This window comes from Anabrus simplex, chromosome 6 (assembly GCF_040414725.1).
Source record: "Anabrus simplex isolate iqAnaSimp1 chromosome 6, ASM4041472v1, whole genome shotgun sequence".
Taxonomy (NCBI): domain Eukaryota; kingdom Metazoa; phylum Arthropoda; class Insecta; order Orthoptera; family Tettigoniidae; genus Anabrus; species Anabrus simplex.
The window spans coordinates 259,826,187-259,852,641 of NC_090270.1; the positions used below are offsets into that span (position 1 = coordinate 259,826,187).

The 26,455-nt window shown below is 38.1% G+C and overlaps 1 protein-coding gene across 5 annotated transcripts in view; it reads left to right on the forward strand.

Moving 5' to 3' along the window:
- Nucleotides 1-26,455, forward strand: part of LOC136876417 (eukaryotic translation initiation factor 4 gamma 1) — a 700,368-nt gene that overhangs the window by 666,741 nt on the left and 7,172 nt on the right. For all 5 annotated transcript variants that reach the window (XM_067150372.2, XM_067150376.2, XM_067150374.2 and 2 more), the window contains 4 exons: nucleotides 24,898-24,993; nucleotides 25,085-25,240; nucleotides 25,346-25,427; nucleotides 25,668-25,808. In XM_067150372.2, coding sequence (XP_067006473.2) covers nucleotides 24,898-24,993; nucleotides 25,085-25,240; nucleotides 25,346-25,427; nucleotides 25,668-25,808 — 475 coding nt within the window. The remainder of the gene's footprint in view (nucleotides 1-24,897; nucleotides 24,994-25,084; nucleotides 25,241-25,345; nucleotides 25,428-25,667; nucleotides 25,809-26,455) is intronic.

Genomic DNA, 26,455 nt, shown 5'->3' on the forward strand with positions numbered 1-26,455 from the left:
GATGTTGTTGTTGCTGGAGTTGTTGGCGCTGGTCCATCACCGTGACGTTGGGGTCGTTGTCATCGTCGTATGTTTCTAAGTTTTGTAGGCGCTCGTTGAATGTTGCTTGTTGTACCGTCAATTCCTTGAGAAGAGTATGAATTTCGGTTATGGCACGTGCTGTGGAGAGATCTGGTGTGCCTGTAGCCATGCGGAGTGTGTGGCTATCTGAGTCCTCTTGGAGGCGGTCCTTAGGGGATTCACGACTGCGGGTCGTTTTCTTCGGAGTGGCGCCGGTCGGTGCGACGTAAAGCAACTATCAAAAAAAAAAAACAAAAAAAAAAAAAAACATAACTATCTTCGTCGTTCATAGTCGACTCTTTTACGACAGGTAGACGACTAAAGAACTCCTGTGCATCATCTCGGCAAAACTTCTTCAGTATTTGAAAGTCCTTGTACTTCTTTTCAGGCAAAGGATTTGGTCCTGAATATGCTTGCGCAACTTCATGTTGACCGTGTAACACGTTTTTACGCCCTGGTGCAATGACAGTGGTGAAATTGAAGAGACCATTGTATGTTTCATGGTTTTCAACTGTATGTGGATATCTGGGTGTAATTTGAAGTTCCAAGATGGGCCAGGTTGCAGTAGGAAATGTTTTCTTATACATAGGTGTTAGAAAGTTACCCCAGGACTTGAACATATCACTTTTACAATCGACTACTTCAAAAGGAAAAGGTTTCCCTAGAGCACTTCTAATTACTTCCCGCCAGTCATCTGGAGTTTCTGCTGGAGTTTTTTTTGAAATGGCCCATGTTTTTGTCACACTCCATGTACGAATGTCCTCTTACTGCGAATGTGACAACTACTTGGTCAAAGCATTTCAATGTTATTGCTACATAGTGGAGAAATCTAATCATGGTGTAGTTTTTGTTTTGTCCACTGCATGGATCACGGAAATTGTGGAGTTTACGGACAGAATCATATAGGTAGGTTGTTATTAAATGATGTAGCATTAAAACTACGTCGTACGCTCCCTTTTTTCTCACTGTCTGATCGTAAGTGTAAATCACCGACATACCAGTTGCTAAAACATGTATATTGAACACATGAAATGAAAGTTGTCTACGATAATAGGCCTCACTGGTCGATACGTTTGGTAACGGGAGATTTCTTCCAAAATATACAGTTATCGCCTCGTATGTAGCATCTTTTCTAGCTTCCCTTCTTGCGTTTCTCTTCCTTTTGTAGAACCAGACAGCTCTAACTTTGTGCAGTTTCATTTCGTTATGCAGTTTCTTCAAATCGTCCTCTATCTTCTTTATTTCCTCCAGATTAGATGATGTTCCTTTAGCCTTTTCTACGTTACTATCTGATGCTTTCTGATCATCGCATGTGCTGCATGTGTCAGTTCGGGGATACCCAAAAGAGATGTTAAATTTTGTTACTCTGAATGTCTCATAAGAAATTTGAACATGCGGATGGCGTTCCAGGAACATGAAAAGTAGCTTTTTCACATTCAGTTCTTCAGGTAGGTAAACTTTTCCTGTACCTTGTAAACTATAATGACCTTTGCTCTCCTTAAGAGAACTGAGAAATGTAGACATTGCTTCATGTTTCCTCAGGAAGTTTACTTTTGCCTCTTGTCTCATGTTTTTCCCTTTTGTCAATTGGGGAGTGTCGTGTTGTAGCCAGGGACAATTTAATTGTGTGTAAATGGCGGGCAGTTACACCAAAAAAAGGATAAGATTGCTTTAAAACGACCATTAATTTCAGCAAGTGTCCCTTCACACACGACACGAACTTTATACAGATAAGAAAAATCATGCAGACGGGCCTCTTGTGCTGGCTACAGTGGTCACTTTTTTTCTAACAGGAATTAAGGTAATTAATACCGCCAAGTACGAGTTCTGGGCGTTTGTATCACCTAACTTTTTAAAATAATGTATTAGCTTATTCCGTTCACTTGCAGTGACACGCTTAAAAGATTGTAATCATTTGCAGTGACAGTCTTCACCAGATTCATATGTAGTATCTCGTAACTCTTCATAACACTTTTCACACTACCAAATTTACGTTTCTTCTTTGTAGAATTCCCCTTGCTCGCTACTTGAGTTTCCTCATCACTTAAATTGTGCGCATGAGTGTCCATCACAGCATCCATCGTACTACATACAATATTAGTGTAACAAACATACACAATACAGAGACAGAACAAATCATTTGATACAGCCATCAGTCACCTTGCCGTAAACCGCAATGGCAGCAACACACGCATGCGCATTCAAGCTGTTGGTGGACTCTGTTCGTTTTAATGTAGTTCCACGCATACATTGTACGTTCTTCCTCTGTGTACCATTTCTTTTTTACTGAATATCTCGGACATCATTCATTGTTTCTCTTTGATATTTCTCAAGTTGATAGCTTCACTATTAAGCTAACGAATGGGACTAATACCTCAGTTTTTGAATTTGTGGACAATGTTAGTTTTTCCTGTTTACCCTAAGTGCCATACGTTTTTGCGACGACGTGCAGAATAAAGTGCTTGCGTGCAATTCCTCTCTAATCCAGACACTGCTCTAACCTTAGATCATTAATATAGGTTTGGACGCAGTACACGATAGTCGGGCTAAACCTTTTAAACTGTGATGTATGTCAAGCACCTAATGACTCAACCCTGTATTAATACAGAGGGGTCCAGATAATGTAGACACTGTTTGATAGTTAACACTTTGGCCTACTATTATTTGTGAAAGAAAATATTCCCTTTCATACCACTTATTTTTCAGTCAGTTTAACATAAATTTGAGTAATCACATACATAAGAATGCACAGAGCAAGGTTTGCTTTTAGCTCATCTATAATAACAGGGAACCAATGCTTTTGTTCGTAACTATTACTGGTTTCAAGGGAAGCAGATTAATTAGCAAGAAATGTAGAGGAAAAAGCATTGGTTTTCTTTGTAACATGATCCCAGAACTGTGGGGTTAGAAATTCATTCACTACGTTGTCCATTTCTTTTGGATTATTCCCCAACCTCTTCCTCACTATAGGGCATGTGCACCAGGGTGGAAGTGTCCGTTAGAGTATGTTACCGCCTCACGGCCGCAAGACGGAAGGTTCCTTCTAAGTATGGCAATGGGTTAATATGTTTGGAACAGAATGACGTATTATTGCAATTCTTACGCGGTAGCGTAGTCTATTTTTTTCTCAACAGATGCTAGTCGCATGAATGGTACGCGTTTTCCGGCAGATGACAATGCAGCAATGAATTAAGATTGTCTAAGCAATGCAAGGCCATATTGAAGTGGTACGGGAAGTTAAAGAAAAAAACACGGAGTTGCAATGGTAATGGTGAAATATATACGGAACTCGGCCACAAACAGGTACAACAATTTATCGTATTCGGGATAAATTTGAAGCAGACAGTACTGTTCGGGATGTACATAAGGAGGGGTGTGGCTGACCAAAAACATCCCAGTCGAGCTTCCAGTACTACTGTGGTGCGACACTTTACTAGGGTCACCTAAAATATCTGTGAATCAGGGTGCACGTGAAGATGGGGTGAGCCAATCAACCGTATGACAAATTTTGAAAGCTGAAAAGTGGCAAGTGTATATTGTAAGATCACTGCATGCTATGAATGAGGACGACCCGGATCGAAGATTGGAGTCCTGCGAGAGGTTTGAAGGTATGCTTCGCGAGGTGGTCCGACGAGGCGCAGTTCAAACTATATGGTACTTTAATTCGCCACAACTGTATGCACTGGCCTCCTGAAAATCCTCACGTTCGTGTGGACAAACATGTTAATCTACTTGCTGTTGTGGTGTGGTCTGTCATCATACGGTTTGATTTGCCCATTCTTCTTTGTTACCATGACTTGTAAGGCGTATCTTCATATGCTGCAAACATAGATTTTTACCTGGCATCTTAAGAGGTGTTTGGCACTTCACCTCACTACCTCAGAGATGTCAGAGCCTACTTGGATGAAAATCTACCTCGACAATGGATAGATCGAAAAGGAGCTATTGAGTTCCCACCATGGTCTCCAGAGCTTACACCTCTTGACTTCTAGCTAGGGGGGACCTAATGAAGTTTGTCGAAAGAAGCCAGCTGCACGGAACGAGTTACGAAAAGCAGAGGTGTCCTGTGCGGCTATCACACTAGCAACATTGACAGCCGTAGTTATTCAGCAGTTCAGCATCATCGACATAGTTTGGTTGCTAATGGGGGTCACTTTGAACTTCCCCTGTGCAAGAATTGTAACGGTTTGGCATTTTGTTCCATTAATATTGACTATCAAAGAGTGTCTACATTTTTCTGGACGTCTCTGTATTATGTAACTAGCATTTATCTAGGTTATGCTAGCTGGGCGGTCTGTAAATGCACCCATTAGAATGGTCATAGGAAGAACACTGTATTGTGTCTTCGTTAATACTGAGTCATATGTAGGAAGCCAACAGGAGGAGTTCAAGGTGTAATTGCCTTGATAATGAGGAATTAAGCTATTGTTATTGGAACCATGAGGAAAAAACTAAGAATAAAGAACTAGAAATTGAAGAATGCTGATTTGAGCAGTGGTTCCAACAGGATATCAGAACCAAGCTACGAATAACATATATCAGAAGTGGAAAAGAATGGAATGACCTCAAGTCGAGCTTCGTGAGCAGTGCTGATCAAATGTGGGAGGACAAGCAGCAGAGTTATGAGAAAGGATAATCATGGTGGGTTGGTGAGTTAAGTGAACCGGCAAGAACAAAGAGAAATAATGGCAAGAAATCCATAGATTTAGCCAAGTCCAATGAAAGGAATAAGTTTGACCACAGAGGTAACGCCAGGTTTGAAGGTATTGTGAATGATAATAGGTACAAGAAATTGAAACTTGCCGAAATTTTACAGAAAGAAAAACAATCGGGAGGAATTCCCATCTAAATTGAAGATGACAGGAAAGGAAACATGTAAATGTTGTATGGAATTGTGAAGAGTAAAAGCGGCAATCACAGCAATAGATAGAGCTGATGGGAATCATTTGCAATACGGGAGATATCAGGTACACAATGAAACACTATGTTGACAGTCTCCGTAATGGATTTGACAAGTTCTGTGAAGCAGGAAATGGAAAGAACAACAGATAAAGATATTCAAATTACGTCGGCAGAAGTTGAACTAGCCCTTGACAGGATGAAAACTGGTAAATAAGCCAGAGTAGATGAAATTACAGTTCATGTGATTTAAGCTGCTGGTATACATGGGATACGGTGGTTTTAGTCATTCAAGCGATGTGGAATGATGATAAAGCGCCAGAAAATTGGACAAAAAGTGTGATACAGTAGAATTCTGCTGTAGCGAGTGGGGCACATAACGAGAACCCCGTTCTGACAGTTTTTGTCTGTCCCTTCAGAATTCCTATATTAAACTGTGTATTATCCTTTGGTTGCAGCCAGAGCCTTATCACTGGTGCATCCCTTATTACGACCAGTTAAGTATGCGCAATTTTTCTGTTACAGATACTTATGCTCCCCAGCGATTATGTTGCATGCGATTAATCATCTTCGGTATCTTTTCCTCTGTTTTTGTTCGAAGGCGATGTCGGAGTCGATCAGTAATTTCCGTCGACTGTTATTGTGTAAAGAATATTAGAAATGTAAGACGCTGTGTTTTCGTAATATACGTAAATGACGTGGACTATAGCAGTTGTCATCTCGTTAGAAATACAGGCTGAAGAAACAATCCCTTAATATTAATCCTATACACTGAAATTAAGCAAGCATGCAATACACCTCAAGATATGGCAGAGCTCATCTCTAATTTCGCTTGAAATTTGTTTTCATGATACATATTGTAATGTGTTGGCAGGGTAAATAAGTAAATAAATGAGTACGGAACCTGGTAGCGTCCTATTTCTAAGATTTATTTATTAACTTAGCACTACAGTTACATATTTACACACACAGATGATAGCAGAGATTACAACTTACACAAGTACACGGTTACACACTTACATGGTTCACGCTCTCTCTTAGTTTCTCATGTTCCGTTTACAATGACACACACACACACACAGTCACACTCGTTAGCGCTGTCAAGGTCCACAGCCTACACGTTAGTCTCACAGCTTGGGATGGTATCCGCTGTTCACTCAAACCGTTGAACTCCGCAGTCTTCACACGTCGGCACCCAGTGTTCCCTTCGCGCTACTCCAGAACACCCAAGGTTCTTCTCCAGCAGCCGGCCTCGAGGGACACACACACACATCAGGGAAACAGGAACGAGTCCTCGGCTCCAACAGGCAGATACTCCATCAGGCTGACATCTCAGCACAAACTATCACTGACTGCGCTCTTCGCTAACTCACACCAGCGAACTCAATCTCTCACTCACCTAAACTCACTAACTAAATTTCACAGGCTGTCTACAGGCAAGTAACTGCTCTTATATACCTGCGCCAGCCCTTCTAGAACAGTCTGGATGCTCGATGAATCCAGGAACCTCGCGAGATAGAAGACTCCAGATTAATAGTCAAGTAATTTCCATCGTCCCATGCGGCGCGACCACGGACAGAAGAGAGAAGAGCCCGCCCAGCACGTAAGTGCTGCTCGTGATTGGCGCAGACGAGCATGAGGGAGTGAGGCCGATAGCAAGTTAGCATGGTGGACGCTATAACCATCACAATATAGTACAGTTAAGTTAGGGTAGGTTACTCTGTTTGAATAAGAAAACTTAAACTTTTGCGACATAATGCAGGGAACATGTTAATCACTAAGGCGTTGGTGGGTGGACATTGTTCCCATTGCTGCCTCCATTCTTCTGTTACACTGAATTTTTCGTGGTAGTGCAGATCAGTCCAGAGTGGATTCCGGAATTCTAACCTCATCACCATGTGGATATCGTAAGGCATTGAACAAGAGTGAGTTCCTGTGTGCTGAGGTCTTCTTGAGAGACTGTAATTTCACTGCTTTTCTCCTCAGATCTGGAGGAGCATTGTTTGCTAAAACATGCAGCCACTGAGTTGGAGTGGACCTCACTGTACCAGTAACAACTCTGTTTTATTGAGCTGTACGTCAGTCTTGCTCGGATATACGTAGTTTCCCCACAAATTTTAATAACGCCTAGCCAAACAATTGGCCACAAGTAGTTTTTAATTCTCTAATGTAATAAATCATACTAGATACAAAAGCGCCCAACATGACAGAATCCCCTTTTTGTTTTAAATCTTCCATTGTAGTTTGGTCACCAGTATACCGTTCGTAATCAGTTTCTGAAAAACTGTACTACGTAATAAATTAGGAGTACATCGGCTTTTAAAGGTTTGAGTGTAAAGTATCGATTCTCAAAAGTTCTTGAATTTTTTATATTCAACTCTGCTAGTCACTAATCACAATCAAATTTCAAAGAGAAAATATCGTCAAAACTTAATTAGTTTTTATGGCATTGACAAATCATCTGTAATTTTTAAGAACGGGTGGTATCCACTGTACAGTGTTATCCAGCCCTTTTGCAAATTGATCCCACTTGGTTTGTCGAAAATAAGATTGACCTGCTTCCTAAGTTGTCCTAAAGCCAGCACATCATAGCTCACCTGTAACTCCCTTATGAACAGGAGGAGTATACCTCACAGCGTGGCCGAAGCAAAGTTTAAAAACGGCAGTGGGTTTGACTCGATTCGTGATTCTATCTATCCATCTCACCTTCAGCATTCTTATGTAACACCACATTTCAAAAGCTTCTCTTTCTTTCTGTGCTAGTTATCATCCATGTTTCACTTCCATACAATGCCACGCTCCACACGAAAGTCTTCAAAAACATCTTTTCGTATAGGGCATTAAAAATCCCTATGTCAAGTAATAATCTAAAATAAAGAATTACAATTCATAAAAGAAATAGCCAAATTCAACAAACTTAATGCGGATATGATCAATGAAATTGTCAATAAAGTAAAATTGAAACTAGACACAAATTTAACCGCATTAAAACTCAATAAACCAAAATAACGTTAAGTTCACATTCACCAACCATAACATTCATCTTATTACCAATTCCTTTAAAAAAAACACTATGTAAAAGTAGCATACACAACAAAAAACACCAATCGTAATTAATTTTTTTAAACTACAGATTTACTACAGGTAACTATTATTCTGGATTGAGTATATACAGATTAAAATGCTTTAAATGTAATTTTTCTTACTCTGGCCAGACTGGCCGCAATTTTTCAACTAGATATGCTGAACATTACAATGCTCTGAAAGACAATAATTTTTTTGCAATAGCCAATCACATGGGGTATACAGGGCATAACTCATGCCAGAGTATGAAAAAATTCATAATTCTTGACCAGCAGTTCAACAAAGATAGGAACTTAAATGACGTCATTGATTAAGACAAGTCCTTTGTATGAACAGATCACAATGGTTTTACAAAAAATCAAATCCCCCTCACAACCAAATTTTTCAATATTTTGAACCTTAAATCAGTAAGCACTTCCACCATTCCTACACATAATACACTCCTCTTCCTCCCCCCTGCTGCCGCTAGCAGTTCTGCTTCAAGCACAACAAGCAGGCCCATAGTCACTCCTTCGCGAGCGCAAGTCCTTCCAACAAGATTCCACCTCTCCAACACGCACAGTAAGAACTCGACAGTTGCCAGCAGCCCATAGTTCATATCGCAGCAAGTCACTCTCGCAGAAAGCCAAGAGGTAAGTTTGTATGTTCTCCACGTAATTTTCATAGTGAGCCTTTTATCCATCGTTTAACACCTCGCTTCTGGTTTTCAATTACAAACTTTACCTTAAAATCAACAATCAGTACCAATTCCCTTTTTAAAAAAAACACGATGTAAAACAGTATGCACAACAAAAAATAATTTCGTAATTTATTTTTAAAACTACAGATAACTTCGTCGTCGTTCAGGCAGAATTCACTAAGTCAGAAATCTTACTTCTGAGTTATAGCTGTTTTAATGTTTCAAAACAACTCCTAAAATCAGTTTTGCATTATCAGTTAGTATTAACATGTTCTTGGTGTTGTTGCCACTATTACTTTGACTTACTTCCATAATTTTACTATTTTTGCATATTTGAACTACCAAATTTAAAAGAAATCTAATATTTTTTGACTTAGTGACTTCTAAAAGAAGTATAAATAACCACCTAATCGATACTTTATTAATGCCTCAGGCAAAATTGAATAAAATTAAAACTTACAGGACATGTTTCGACCACTTAGTGGTCCTCTTCAGCTGTATAAATAAAGAACTGAAAAGAAAAACCTTGACAATAAGCACAAATAAAAGTTCTTTGGAGACTCCTTTGATAAAAATGGAGGTCATCAGAATAGGTAATCTTGCCTCTCGTTCTTGTTTGGAAAAGATGTTTATTCTGCGCTGTCTAGAGGGTCTGTCTTTGAGCGCGACCTGGTGAAGTAACGATGTGATACAGTTTGACAGTTCATGGAAAGCTCTGGAGAGAAGGGAAGTAGAGTTGTATCGTCATCTAAAATAACATGTGAGGGAGGAGGGAGATTGGGCTGTGCTTCTGCGATGTCGTGTTTGATTATATCTCTTGTTCGTCTAGTCTGTTTCATGTCTACCCATTCTAAGTATTTGCTAATATTCTCATATAAGATGTTTTTATGCTCGTTTTCGTTGAGATTCTCTTCACCGTTTTCCAATTTATCAAGAACGATGTGGATGTTTTCCAGGTTGTTCATAAGATTACCTTTATTAATCATACAGATAATTTGAAGGTCCTGTTTTATATGGGTGAATTTGTGGTTGGACTCTTTCATATGGGATCCCATGGCAGAGAATCTTTTGTATCTTTCAGCATTGACGTGTTCTTGATATCTAATTGAGAAGTTCCTTCCAGATTGTCCCATGTAAGTTTTTTTACATTGAGCACAAGTCAGCTTATAAATACCCGATTCCTGGAATTCGTCATCTTTAAGTTTATTAGCTTTGTTATGACTAAAGAATCTATGTTTCGTGTTGTTGTTTGTAGAGAAGGCTACCTTGGTATTGTGTTTCTTGAATAAGTTGGTGATTTCGTAAATCTTCGGGTTATTAAAGGTGAATTTTGCATATCCTTTTTCTTTTTCTGAATGCTGTTTAAGTTTAATTTGTTGTTGGTATTTGCATTTAGTGATGATTTTATTGATGAATTTCAAACTGAAACCATTATGTAGAGCCTGTTGACGAATGAAAGAAAGTTCCTTTTTTCTGTCTGTTTCTGTTAGCGGAATTTCAAAGGCTCTGTTGACGAAACTATAATAAGCTGATTTCTTTTGCGAGATGGGTTGTAAAGAATCACTTTTGATTGTAGTCAGGGTAAAAGTGGGTTTCCTGTATATTTTAAATTGGAAATGGTTGTCTTTACGAATTGTTTGGATATCCAGAAAATTGAGTATGCCTTTCTCTTCTTCTTCAGCTGTAAATTTTATGTTTGGGTCTAAATTATTCAAAGTATTAAGGATACTGTGACTATCATTTATTTCCTTGTTAATTATGGCATAGGTATCATCATCATATCGAAGCCAGAGATAGTCCTTTAATGTGACCTACTATCTGAGTGTGTTCCAAAAAGTCGAGGTAAATGTTAGCTAAAATTCCAGAAGCCGGCGCTCCCATTGGAAGTCCATCTTGCTGATATATTTTATTATTAAAAGAGAAGAAATTGTGGTTCAAAACGAATTCCAAGATAGTAATGAAGTTTTCTATTTCAGGTATACTGATACGTTTGTGAATTAATAAATTCGTCTTTATAATCTCAATGGTGTTCTTAATAGGAATGTTCGTGTACATGTCCTTGATGTCGAAGGAACTTGTTACATGAGATGAAGTTAACTTGAAATCTTTAATAGCAATGCAGAACTCTTTGGAGTTTTTTATCGAAGATTTGGTATAAAATACGTAGTTATGAGTTAAGAACCTATGAATAAATTGGGATATTTTGTATGTGGGGCTTCTCCGAAAATTAATTGTAGGTCTCATAGGTGCATCCTTTTTATGTAATTTAGGCATAGCTCTTGCTTTAGGAAGTCTTGGATTCATATTAATGAGTTTTTGAATATCTTGGTCGTTAAAAAGGAAGGAGCTTTGCTTCATTTCAAATTCTTTTGAATTTTTAGGGTGGGGTCTTTCTCAATTACCTTAAATTTGTTGTTAGTGAAAAAAGTTTGTTTTATTGATGTATTCGGTTTCATTTAATATTACTACTGTTCCACCTTTATCAGCTTTCGTTATCACTACATCACTTTGTCTAATTTTACGCTGAAGATCCTTCTCGATTTTAGTGTTTGTGGAATTGGTTAGTAACCCTCTAATTATGGAGGGAATTTTTTTCTTTGCTTCGTACCGTACGTCATTCTGAATGTCGACTGGAAGGGTTTGTATGGCTGTCTCTGTTTCTGCTAAAGTTTGTGTTAATACTTGTCAGTTATTGAAACTATGCCAATTGTGATTAGGCCCTTTGCTTAATAATTGTAATTTTTGTTCTGTAAACGTCATGTTCGACAAGTTCATGACGGGGGGTGGGAATTCTTCACAATTAAAAGAAGATTTAGGTTGATGCTTATTTAGAGTTGTTCGGGGATTGTTTTTTAGGTTTTCTAACTTCTTATTCAAAGTTGTACGTTTCTTGTTTATTAGAATTTCAACTTTATCTCTGCCGTATTTTTGTACAGAATCCCATTCTAGCGGAACTAAGTTACTAGAAGCAGAAAGGTGCGCTAGGTAAAGCTCCCGGTTGAGGAAGGATTTCTTCCTATACATAAATTTAATTTCTCGTTTAAGCCATATGCGGTTAACTGTTCTTTGTGTGGAAATTTGGAAAACTGAGCGTATGTTGTTTCTTTGTGCCCCTTTTAAGAATTTAGGAATTAGATTATTATTTAGACATTCTTTAAGAAAATATATATCTGTGGTTACTTTTGCAAGTTTCATCTTCAGATTAAGATAGATGTTCGTAATGTTTCCTGCTTGGTTAGCATTCGTATTACAAGTTGTCCATTTCATGACCGTATCGATGTTTAATCAAGAAGTATAAATAACCACCTAATCGATACTTTATTAATGCCTCAGGGAAAGGAAGGAACCTCTTCGTAGGTTGTTATAAAGGCAAAAATAATAAGTTCTGGCTCACAGTAAATGTGTAGGTGCATGAAATTATTATATTATTATCTTTGAACTCTTTCTCATAAGTACACAGTATGATTCAGAGAACAAAAGTGTGACAATACAAAAAATTTAAAACACTGTCAGTAAATCAGTAAACCCTTCTCATTGTTATGTGTCATGTACTAAAGATGATACAGGTGTCGGGGCTGCTATAGCTGCTGGTAATCAAGAAGAAAAAGGAATTTGAGCTCTCTTAGTTATAGCAGCTATTATTCACGCAATAGCTATTAGTAGTGCTACATCCCCAATTCGATTAGATAAAGCTGTTAATAAACCCGCATTATAAGATTTAACATTTTGGTAATAAATAACTAAACAATCAGAAACAAGCCCTAATCCATCTCATCCTAATAAGATTTTAATTAAATTTGGTCCAATAATCAAGAATATTATTGATAGTACAAATATTAATACCAAAATAATAAATCGATTGATAGTCAAATCGCCATGTATATATTCATCTCTATAAAAAATTACTAAAGCCGAAATAAATAATACAAACCCTATAAATAAAAGTGATATCCAATCAAACAAAAAGGTTATAACAATTGAACTTCTATTCAAATTTAACACTTCTCACTCTATAAAAATCACTAAATCGTATATAATAAAATAAAATCCTATAATTATCAAAATTATTGCTACAATAAACAAAAATAAAAAACTTGCAAAACAAATAGACAATGACCATAAAATGGTTTAAAGTGGTCACCTACATCACTGGTATCACAAACCAACATTTGTACTTTAAACTATTTAAACACAATCAGAATATACATAAATTTCCCTTTAACACTAAAGTATTTAATGGTAATCAATGAAGCAGAAATAAAATAAATTCACGACTATCTCCGCTTGAACAAGAGTAAATTCCAGAATATATTATACCACGTTGGCTATAAGCATATAAATATAAAGTATACACTGCTCTAAAAAATGATAATATTAATATAACCATAGACGCTCATGATCAAGCAACCAATCTATTAAATAGACTAATTTCACCCATTCAGTTTAAAGAAGGAGGCGCAGCTATATTAGAAGAACTAAGGAGAAATAATCACATAGCCATTGAAGGTATAAAATTCATTAAACCCTTACTTACTAGCATTCTTAGTCTTCCTAGACGCTCATACGTAATATTAGCGAATGCAAATAGACCAGAAGAACATAATCCATGAGCGATTATAAGTGTGTAACTTCCTCTAAACCCTCAAACTCTTGATGTTATTAAACCTCCTAGGACAATCCCCATATGAGAAACCGAAGAGTAAGCAATTAAAGCCTTTAAATCCGTTTGATAGAAACATACTAAACTAATACACCCCCAACTAAACTAATGGCAACTCGAACGTAATTATACTTTAATCCCAAAGAAACCATTATTGAATAAACACGTAACAATCCATATCCTCCCAACTTTAATAATACACCTGCCAAAATTATAGATCTGGATACTGGGGCTTCCACATGTGCTTTTGGTAATCACTGTGCACACTTGGTTATGGATGTCAATCCCTCACTGCACCTGAATGGGATTAGGAGCGGTACCATGCTTGAAATTCTGTTGGAATAACTCCTTTATTGTGGAGACTAATAAGATCCTTGTACTTTTATTCTGATATAGGGAAAAGAGTTTTGTAAGCCTTCTGAAGGGTGGGCATCTTTTTTGGGCAACCTCACCCAAAAGTATTTATCCCAGAGTATCTTCCAGAATGACTATATCGATATTTGAGAATACCCGGTGCATCCTTTTTGAAACTAAAGCACTTGACTTTCAACCAGTTCACTTTATTTCCACCACTGTCCTTGGTTTTATTATACATACAAAGGGCACTAGGAAAGTTTTGCGATGTGAGTGAACGAACGCTTTAGACTTTTTCAAAATAATTTCCACTACATTCAATACACTTCTCCATACATCGAAACCAGTCACTGAACCAACTCTGCCACTTTCCTTCGGTTACATTTTCACACTCTTGATTCCATGCTGCCAGAAGCTCCTCGTCGGATGAAAAATGCCGCCCTTTCTACTTCATGTTCATTCTGGGAAGAGTGCGAAGTCACATGGGGCAAGATCAGGACTGTTTAGAGGGTGATCAAGCACAGTCAACCCTGATCTGGCAAGAAAATCCATTGTTACATCAGCACGGTGTGCTGGAGCATTGTCGTGATGCAAGAGCCGTGACCTTGGACGGAGCTGCTTGAGAGCCTGGATGACCTGAGGCAGACGAGTCTCACTGTACCACTTCGCAGCAACTGTCCTTTGTGTTTCTAGCACAACCCGAGTCAGGATGCCCTGTTTAGAGAAGAATACTGCAATCATCATTTTCTTCACTGGCCTTGACTTTTGCACCGTCACAGCAGTACCCTCATCTTCAAACAGCCACACCTTGTTCTGGGATTTTGTTGGGACATCGTAATAATAAAGCCAAGTTTTGTAACCTGCAACGATGCTGTTGACATTATGTGAAGTCCCATTTTCAAACTGTCTAGCCTTTTTCGGCACCATTTCACTCGATGTGCCCTTTATTCCTCTGAAAGTAAATGGGGCACCCTAAGGGAACAAACCTTTCTATCATGGAGATGGTCATGTAGAATTGAATGAATAGCTGGTGCAGGGATGTGGAGGGTCTCTTCTACCTGCTGATATGTCAACCGCCTCCCTTGCTGCAACATTTTCCTCACAGCTTCAATGTTTTCCTCAGTCACTGATTCAGATGGGCGCCCAGAACGAAGATCGTCTTCACCCCCAAAATTTCCTCTCTGGAACTCTTTGTACCAGCGGAAAATTGTTGCCCGATATAGATAGTCTTTCCCCAGCACAGGAGTCATTTCCTCCAGGCACTGGTCAACAGTGAATCCACGAGCAAAATTGTAGCAGATAATTGTGCGATATTCACCTTTAGACCACAACTTGCTTTCAATCTGACTGCTTGTTAACAACTGGTGTGAAGGTCGCGCCTTGCTGTCTCCTAGACCGGTTTTCACCCCTCTTTTCATCCCTCACCATAACAGAGATGTCCATCCAACTGTATTTTCGTATTGCAAAACTTTCCTAGTGCCCTTTGTGTAAGGTGACTTCTGCTTTCTTGAGATAAATCACATATTTTACACTTCAACATTATTGCAAACTTACGGTTATCAACCAGCTTTTAACACAAATAGCAGCTTTCTGTCAACTGAAGAAACATTGTAATAATGACACAGCCATACTGTAATTATTACGGCCAAAAATGGACAGAGTTATTGTTATAACAGCTGCGTAATACAGTGTGAATTTTACTGAACAATAATCAAAGGAAGAACTTGTACCAAGCAGAAGTCACTAAGTGGACTAAGGAACTTCTGCCTGACTAACAAGCCGGGAAAATGCACTTAGTGAAAATAGCGAGTGCAGTTTGCAATGGAATGCTTCTCAATATGACTTAGTAAGTTCTATGTGCCGATGGAGCGTAATTTTGTTAGTATGGTTTTGCACCTAACTCAAAACCGCCAATTTTTGACTTAGTGACTTCTGCCTGAACGACGACGTAATTATTCTTGATTGGGTATATACAATTTAACATCATTTTAAACTGTAAATGTTTATCACCATGTTTTAACACGACAACATAAGATTTGATAATTCGGAATGTTTTTCTGTTATCAACCTCTTGCTAGTTGAATATTATTATGCATCAGTTTCTTTAAATCACAAGTTTATAATCAACTCTTGTATTATTCACTTGACTCACAGTTACAAGTCTTGAAAAACTATCAATTCATTAATTTCACTACATGTTAATCTTTATTCGTGACTTTTGAAGATTCTTTTTAGTATGGTCTTATTTTAACATCTATATACCGTATTTACGCAAATAATCCCCGCACCCTAACTTTAGGAAGGCTGATTTTTTTAAAAAAATGCCAACATTGACTCAAATAAAAACCCGCATCCTAATTTCGTGCCTCATTTTTTTTTTTTAAATGTGGGTATTCGCGTAAATACGGTATATAAAATAAGTTTTTTCCTGTACATTGCTCAGAATTTTTAAATAGCGGTATTTCTGTATCGATCGTGTCCATAGTAGCAAGGAAATGCACTTTTTACTTTTCTGTAATTTCTGTCTGTCTGAATGTACACGCAACACGAGAAAACGGCTGAAGAGAATTTATTGAAAATTGGGATGTAAAGTCGAGGGGTGAGCCACTACAATCTAGGCTATAAATCACTTTACTCATGCTGAGTGAAATGGTAGTTTAGGGAAAGGCCTACAATTTAATTCTCAAATACTTATTATTAGTGGTCCTATTGATAAATACTATATAACAAAAGTTATACAGAATTAAAATTTCTGATCATTTATGTTATACATTGTTACCGTATCGGCTTCGATAATACATATTTGTGAACTTGTATTTTTGTTGCGAAGTCCACATTAACGCCGAGCCACCAGAAAATGGGTTAACAGAATTTAATGAAAATTGATATATTGTCAAGGAATAAGAAGCTGCAGTCTAAGTTATAAGCAATTTTATTCACCCTGGATAAAATTGTAGTTTAGGGGAAGGCGCTTTAAATACCCATGTAATTGGTCCTACCGAAAAGTATTACATAACAAAAGTTATAGAGAATACAATTCCGACCATTTATGTTTCATTCAGTCTTGCCGTACCGACTATGATAAGAGTGGTATTTCAGAGTCGGAAGCAAACTAAAGGTGAAGGTCTACATTATTGAAAGCACATAACATAACATTGATCAACAATAACATTACATTGACCATTGTTTTTGATGATGTTCTTTGTCTCTTATGCTGCCGCTCGACTCAGATAGGTGGGATTACTGTTGCGTACAGAGTAAAACAGCCCTACTGAATATTGGCGGGAAACAGCTGGGGAGTTAGAAAACTTTCTTCTCTAGCATGCCATTTCTCTGCTTCATACATTTTCGGATACTGCTGGTACATAACAGGTTAGTTCATCATACCTGCCAACTTTCCCGATTTAGGTGGGAGACTCCCGATTTTCAACAGTTCTTCCCGGCTCCCGATTATTTTACTATTTCTCCCGATTTTAGCCTATTTTTTCGGTCAACTGCGAATATTTTTCAAATCATGCATTTTCAGCTTTTTTTACGCCGGTGGCTAGAAGTCCTTCGCTCATTGGCCACTTTCAAAACGAAATATCAATGTTTATTAATGCGAGAAATATGCGAGGTTTGTTGAAACCTATATATCGCGCGTTATGTTCACGTTCGTTCACATCAGTCTTGTCGATTCCATTGTCTGTGGTCAATTCCAGAGACTAGTCGCTAGATATTGGATCTTAGTAATTTAGTGACAGAATTTCAATTATAACGACTAGTGACTTTTCTAGAGATTTTAGGAGCCATTTGGAGACAATTCTGACTAATTTTAATTTATCTCAATATAAATTAAATAAGAGTGTCTGTACATTGCTCAGATTTTAAAAGAATGATATTTCTGTACTGGTCGCGACCACAGTAACATGGGGAAATGCACGTTATTTTCCGTAATTTCGGTATGTATGTACGTCCGCCCATCACGAGACAACGGCTGAAGAGAATTTAATGAAAATCGGTACATAACGTTGGGGAATAAGTCGCTACAATCTAGGCCATAAATAATTTTATTCACTCTGAGTGAAATGGTAGTTTAGGGGAAGGCATAAATTTTTACCGTACCAGCTATGATACCAGGGATATTCATCAATTTTTTTTATTATTTTTTTATTTTTTTGCTAAGTCCATATCAGCGCAGAGGTACGAGAAAATGGGTGAACAGAATTTTAGTCGGGGAATAAGGAACTACTGTCTACGCTGTAAATACTTTTATTCACTCGTTCGAAGTGGTAGTTTAGGGGAAGGTGCCAAAAATTTAATTTTTTAAATGCTTACCTTACTGGTTATATTGAAAAGTACTACAAAATAAAAGTTATAGAGAATACAATTTCAGATTATTTATGTCTTATACAGTTTCACCGTACCGACTATTATAATATTGGTAGTGATGGTGATTAAATTTTGAAGATGATTGTAAGAATGAGAAAAAAGTCATGAAAGAAAGGACTCACTTTACATTAGGTGCTCTAATATCGCAGATTCGGAACGAAACTAAATGCGAAGGCCTCCGATATAGAAAGGTCATAAAATTGATCAACAGTAACGTTACATTGACCATTGTTTGTTCTGATGTGCTTTGCTAATTCTGCTGCCATGAATCTCCGATAGATGGGATTACTGCTCCGTGTCGAGTATAACAGCCTGCCTGAATATCGGCAGGAAGTAGCTGGGGAGTGGGGAGTTAGATCTCTCTCTTCTTTAGCATTCCATTCCTCTGGTTCATAAATTTTCTGATACTTCTTGTACGTAACACACTGGATCACCATAATATTTCGGCTATTCGATCCCTACTGAGGCATTGATTGGAATGAGCAGTGTGCACACTTAACACGGGATGATTACGCAGGAGTGTTCGTGGCTGTTTGCAGCCTGGTCATTCTAGCTCTGAAACTTTGAACTGTATCGTAGTACTTTTTGCTAAACGTGAGAAAATGTGCTGTTTTTTCATTTTAACGAACATTTCATATGATAGCATTGCTTTTAATCACGACATTCATACTGGCATCATTGTAATTGCCTATGTTGACTTCAGTTGGGAAAACTATGAGGACAGTCTTTCCGAGAATTCCGTAGCGAAGCACGGGTACGTACATCAGCTAGTTATTTGCTCCAAATAGCATTGTGCTTCGCATAATCGCACAGGCGCTTGATGCAGTACTATATTAATCTATGCATTTGCTCTAAGTAATGGCATGTAAGTGCATTACTGATTCACATATGTGGAGCATTAGTTCATACTATTTTCGGTAGGCTTATCAGAGACCGATCATCTCACTCGCATACTTCCTGTGAGGGAATAGAGATGTGTAATTTTTAGCCTTGTAGCCTCGTATAGCAACAGTTGGGCTTTGAGACAATAAGTGTTATACTGTATTGTGCAAGACATGTAGAATAAGCAGTTTTAACCAATTGTATCTCGTGATTTCTTCTGATTTTTCCTGATTTTCATATCAAAATCTCCTGATTTTTGGTTTTCTAAAGTTGGCAGGTATGATCATAGTATTCCAGCTATGCGATCCCTACTCTGACGCGCCGTTTTGAATGAGCAGTGTGCCGACTTCAGGCAGACGCTCACGTAGTAGTGGTAGTGGTGGTGGTGGTGGTGGTGGTGTGACTTGGTCTAGAATTCCAATTTATAACTAATCCAAATTATAGCACCACAATTCATGGAATAACTCAAATTTCAACCCTGAAAAGAGCCTTTTCTTAGGCAAAGCTTCTTCCTTTTCACTTTTATGAAATTCTACATTCATTTGATTCCAAATTAGCAGTGAAAGGGGGGGGGGGGGTCTCCTCTGGCTTGGAGGGAAAAAAATTTCCGCCGCCTGTGTAGTGAACTGAGATTTTCCGACTCGTCTGATACTCCTATTAAACAGATGAGTAAGAGGCATAGTTTTTGCTGTGGGAGTCTCCACTGTTCGACACCCCTACCCGGCCGAAAATACGACGAAGTGTGTTCACGGATCACGGCTGTCTGCAGCTTTGGTCATTCCAGCTCTGGAACTTTAGACTGTTAGATCGGCAGCGTAGTATTGTTCATTAAAAGTGAGAAAATGTGTGGTTTTTTCATCTGATCGAGTATCTCATATGAAAGCATAGCTTTTAATCGCTCTATTCTTACTGGCGCCATTGTAATGGCTTATGTTCATTTCTGTTCGGAAAACTACTAAGAGAGTCTTTCTGAGGATGTAAAAAGGCAGGTGGAGAGTGAGCGTCTTCCATTAAAATGAAAACTCCCCAACCTGATTGTGACTGATGGTAGGCAAGGGGGCCAACCTTTACAATGAATATTCCCTAACCCAGTCTTCATGTGAGAAAAGAAGTTTGGTGACTTCACCTTCGCACTTCTAGGGTAACGTTAAGTGCTATACAATTTAATACAATCTTGCTCACAACGTGTACACTACTTAACTTAGAATACTGTATAAGATGTAGAATTCCGTAGCAAAGCACGGGTACATCAGCTAGTTAGTTCACAAGACAATCAGGTGCCTGATTTTATTTTAACAAAATTTAAGGCGGAACTTGTACCATATTTTTAAATAACACGTCGACGAATATTTTGACGAGGTCAAAATTCTAATTATTTGTGTCTAATGTATTGATTAGGTGGATAAAAAATAAATAACTTATTGTATAAAGTCAATACGGATCTAGAATGATTTATATCGCATGTAATAAGGCGGAGTATGTCAAGAATCGTTCGATTTTTTTTCACGCACGAGTTTCAAAATTCGGCAGGTATGAAGTAGCAAAATATTTGAAATGCTGTGACCGAGCACAATTACTTTTTTCTTTGCTCTTACCATCGGTGGATATGAATGCGATATTGCTTGAGAGCAACAAAAGAAAAGATTCTAACAAAGATGAATAAGAACATGTGTAACTTGTTGGTGAAACAGAAAATACCACGTGAATGAATAGTCATTAGAATAAGGTATAAATAACGAAACTAGGCGCCACCTGCAAACAATTTACGAGAATAATTGACTCAAAGAGCATGACAGAACTCCCTCTCCCAAGGCGACGATGCTCCAAACTTGCTATATAACCTTACCTGTCTACTCCTAAAATTAAATTTAGGGAACATGCCAGGTTTTCAGTCCATGAGTAAAAGTTATCATACGCTTAACTATTAAATTTACTGAGAATAAAAGTTTATAAAAAGTCTAATATTACTCACAATAAACAATTACATCTCCATCTTGTCCACTTCACAAACAACTTAATGTTTACATTGTACAGTAGAGTCTCGCTTATCCAACCTAAACGGAACCTGGAGTACGTCGGATCACCGAAAATGTCTGATAATGCAGAATAGTTTTGTAAATGAAGTAAAAAAAAATAGGAAGGCTATAAGGTACTGTATTATAAAACGACATGTTTACGGTAAATTTTTATTGAATTTTCAATTCATTTGTACAGTATATGCAGTATTGAACGAAAACATTCCAAATGTCTTAAGGAAAGAAACTTGTCAACAATGTGTGCTTGCCTGCCGATTCAAGTTTTCTTGCTGCGAGATTCTGCCATCGACGAAAAATCAACACCCCCTTTGGTCTTGCTTCCGGCTGTTGCTCAAAGTAGTTTAATGCCATTTCCAATGCACTTAATCCGTCACTGTGAGTCATCCTTTTCCCCTTTCGTTGTGCAATGTCTCGTTCTTCACCATCATCCTCAGTTTCGTTAGCATTCACAAAGTAAATAATATCAGGGTCATTTAGTTAGCTGATATTGTGCACACCCCTTACATCTTGAGTCGTAGCATCCTCACAGCCAGGAATGCAATTCAGTAAGGGAACAATGTTTTCCATGTCTTCTTGTACCACCTCCTCTCGATGTTCAACCCCACTCGACAATATATTCCAAGACTTTGCAAATGTCGTTGTTTCATCTTCTTCCAAATACTGCGCTATCCAGTATGTCGCGTCTTCATTTTGATTCGTATTAACTTTTCAATCATGTCGTTGCCATTGTCCGTTTTCTCTATCAGGGATGAAAGGAGTTCCCGCTGATATTTCATCTTCAATGTTTCCAACACAGCTTGGTCCATTGGCTGGTATAATGTCACGTTGGGAGGGAGGAACATTACTTTGATGTCATCACTTCTAAGGTGCTGTTCATTCGGGTGTGATGAGCGTTTTCTAGTGGAAGAGAGCTTTACTGGGAGGATTGTTTGGAGCTGGAAATTTTTCTACATCTGGAACAAACTGTGTAAAAAAGTCTCTAAAGTTGTCAGCAGACATCCAGGCAGCCTTCTGATTCATGCAATGTACTGAAAAAGCATTAACAGAAATGATTTTAAATGCCCTACGTTTCTTTCCCAGTAACTTCTTTCCTTTCTTCGCGTGTAACTAGGTGCAGACGTCTCGGCTTGGGCTGCGAGAGTTTTTGATGGCACCATATTGAAATATAGCCCAGTCTGATCACAAAATCTGATCAACAGTTAATCCTTCCGCAAGAATTATGATGAGTTTCACAACCTCATCGGATTTAGCTGACAGTTTTTCTCCACAGATATTAAGCTGTCAAATGCCATACGGTTTTTTCCACCGATCAAGCCACCTAGCACTGGCAGTAAAATTAGGGTCCCCTTCATTAAACTCCTTCTCAAAATACACCGCCTTTTCTTGCAGAATGGGACGAGATATTGGCAGGCCCTTTTCCCGGTTTTAAGTGAACCAAAGGAATAGTGCTTTACGTAAATTTCCTGCTCACAGTTTTTCATTGTTTTTCTAATTTTCAGTGCTCTGGTAGAGCACCACTTTTCAATTTCTTCCCTTTTATCTTTTTTTTTCTAGTCTCCCACTGTAACACGTCCAACACCATACTCTGGAGCTACTTTTTGAAGAGTTTCCCCTTTGTCCAGTCTGTTTAATGCATTCAACTTGTCTTCCTTAGAAACAATCACTTTGTTCAGTTTACTCGTCATACTCAGAGGATAAATATGAAAACTATAACATCCACACCCAACCAATCAATCAACACTGAACAATGACTGAAGACTCGTTGCACCTGTCTTTGAGAAAAAAAATCGGTCCTACCTCCAGCAGTCAGACCAGTGCTTGTCCCACGGTCGGACTCTCCACGTAGGGTGACCCAGAATTCAGTCTGCACCAAAAGTTCAAGGTGAGTCTACCAGTGTCGGATAACAAGGAATGTTGGATAAGCGAAGGTCGATTGAGCGAGACTCTACTGTACGTACATACCTCATGTGGTATACCTTCTAATAGATTCTGCACATATAATTTTCACTCAACATATTAATTAGTAAGAATAAGATGCCCCACCTCACGTTATGATTTAAAACCAGTTATTTGCTAAGTGCATCCCTAACCTAACACAACGCTCACTTCTTAAATTTGACTTCTGGACCTTTCAATTTGCCACCATCTATAGGTTGGTTGGTTAATCCAAAACATCACCGCACGAGAAATACTGCACCAATTCCCCTCATCTTTATCCAGATTGCAAACTGCTTAGCCTATTGCTGACAATTTAGATGTAAGCTACGAGATCGTCCCATTTTGACCTCGTATATACACTGAACAAGAAACACCATCACCATTTGAGAATACCAACTAATGTCACTGTATGAGGTATTAACGTAAGACACCTTAACATGATAGATGATATCAAATCAAATCTTAACTACGTACAATGTCAAGTCAAGTGTCTGCGAAGAAAATATCAAATTACATGAAGTGAACTGCAGTCAAACAAGTATGAATGAAAACTGTTCACACACTGAGTCCATACTGGTTACTGAATCTGAATGCACATCGGACAATGTGAAAGAATAATGACCCCAGTTCAATTTGTGCGTAAGTTTTTAAAAGTTCTCTCTACGATAAATAGTTAACAAGCATGTGGTATTCTTCCAAGAGTACGCAGGTAATGAAGAATTGGGCTATAACTTATTTCATCAAGTTGTAATTAATTCTGTGAACCACATACATATTACCTCCACACTGCACATTTAAAGGCTGCCCACAATGAACATTTCCGCAGCGAGGGAAAATTAATAGTCTTATAAAACATCGCCGTTCACCATATCTCGCCAACCGCTCACTGGGAATAACCATTAACGAGCAATGCACTCTTGAATCCGTAATTGTACAGTAATAAAGCTCCCGTAAAATGCTCGTGCAGCACCCACTTCACGGTATCAATTGTCGTCAACAGTAACCTCAATAGCAATAATCGGCAGCTGTAACAGTCATGCACAATAATACCCGATAATAGCAATAAACTCGTAGCGCGCACACATATACAGAATGGAAGATAGGAAACTTAAAAGGGTCCACCTTTTCAATACAAAAATGTTATAGTATATTTACAACATATTTATTTAACCTTGGAACTAGTTTCGACGCTGTTTGGCGTCATCTTCAGCCAAAAATTGGGAAATAGGCTAGCATGTAGGCATTTATATTACACAAGGCGTTACATTAAACAATACACATCTTAAGAGGAGATAAAAACAGGGACGATTATAGAAACAAATGAATCGTTGGCTGCTTGCTCTTCAGAAATGTGTGCGCGTGTGTTGTGTATTCAGGAATCATTCAAGGCGAATATTTTCGCACTGCAAGATGTGTGGTTAAGGTTATTTTTAATATGTATAACTTTTGCTTTTCTTTTTGTTTTCCTGGTTGCATAAACTTTACTGCTATACCATGTGCAGATTCATACACAAATTTAAGTTACACCAATATAAAGAAACATAGGCTAGATACATAATTCCCTACAACCAAATATTCTTCTTAGAATATAATGTTTTTATATCTCAATTCAAAAAAATACAAGATATCTATTACTTTATATTAAAAATTATTTTATGAAAACTTCCTAACCTAAAAATTGCTAGTCATACACTCGTGCAGTTACACGTGTGATGGGAAAACACATTGATAAGTAGCGTTTGAAGATGTAATAATAGAAAAGGACAAAGTAGGCTATATTTTCTAATGTGAATTAAGTCTGGATGTGTCCTGAATCTCGTAGTGTTGCACAGATGAGCCCGTTATGTTGCCTTTGATCTTATTCCTTATATTCCAAATTATTTTTCCCAGAATATAATGATGTAGGTAATCTTATTTTAGTTTCCCTGTTTTAGGGTCCTGGTTGGATTCGGGAAAAGTGGGTAGCTGCTGGTATTGACTGGTCAGATTTCATTGAATCTGAGCGAGTGGATAGTTTTGTTAAGGAGCACGTAAGTTTCTGATTTGAATTTTGGCTTAACATCACCCTTTTTAGTTTTTCTTTTACTTTGACCTGTTAATTTTTTTATTTTTGTTTTGCAGAATCTGGACTATACTTTAGGTGATGTGTCCAGTAGCCACTCCTTTGCTGTATCAAAACCCCTTAGTATGGAAGAAGTCCAGCAAAAACTAGTGCAGTTCCTAAAGCCAGAGCATGCATCTGCTCATTCCTTCGATGAAATCTGTGATTGGATAGGTGTACGTGCATAATTTTGCCTCTTTTTCTAAATGTACAAGTAATCATAATTTTAATATTACTATTAATTGCATTTTTTCCTTCTTTTTTTTTTCCCACCTTCTCAGGCGAACGTTGGGGATAGGGTTTCGGAACCCCGTTTTATTCGTGCCTTGATGACTGCTATTTGTGAAACTGCTGTCACACAAAGTAAGTATCTTAGAAGTTTGTTATATGGTGAAGTTAGTTTCTTTCTTTTTATCTCATCTGAGGCTGATGCATTAAAATTTATTTACATGTGTAAGAGGTCTCGTTTGTGTCCTTGGTAGGAAAGTTGACTTATTTTCCGGTAGTGTTGTAGCTTTATTGAATGCATGTTTGCCTTTTTATTATTTCTCAACTGAAGTGAATAATATTTGTATTGGACTATTGTCATTTGTTTCTCTGCAGGTCCAAATTGGAAGTTACGAGACGAGGTGCTTATACAGCGTAGTAGATTTTTCAAGAAATATGTAGATAACAAGGAAGAGTTAGAATTACAATGTTTGTATGCTGTTCAGGCGTTTGTCCACCGATTAGAGCACCCGCAAGGTAAGCTTATCATGCTGTATTTGTCTACCTCTCCTGTGCACTTCACATTATATTCGATGGAATGTAACTCTGTACTGTATGTTAAGTGATGTTGCTGAGATAGTCAAGCTGAATTGACGAAGCAAGTAGCTGTGTGGGTTGGGTAACGTAGCTGTCAGCTTCCATTCGAGAGATAGTGGGTTCAAAACCCCACTGTCGGCAGCCCTGAAAGTGGTTTCCCATTTTCACACAGGTCAAATCCTTGGGCTGCACCTGAATGAAGGACGCAGTCACTTCCTTTCCACTCCCAGCCCTTTTCTACCCTACCATCGCCATAAGAGCTGTGTATGTCGGTGCAACGTAAAGGAAAATTGTTAAAGGAAGAACTTAACTGCAGGGGTGGCTAATAATACTGATTATCCGTAATTATTACGGACTTCCCCTCACTGTTACTGTCAAAGAGGAAAAAGTGACACAATGAAAAAGAATTTGTATGGAAAGGAACAAAAGAGGGGTAATCTGAATCGTTTAGAGCATTACTGCTCAACCCTCCTCGTTTCAATGCTTGTGAGTTGGCAACGATATTTCAATAGTCACTTCCTTTTGCTGCCCGTGATCGTTGTGAAATACATTGTGAATGGAGCAGCTCGGCCGTTCTCCACTGTAAA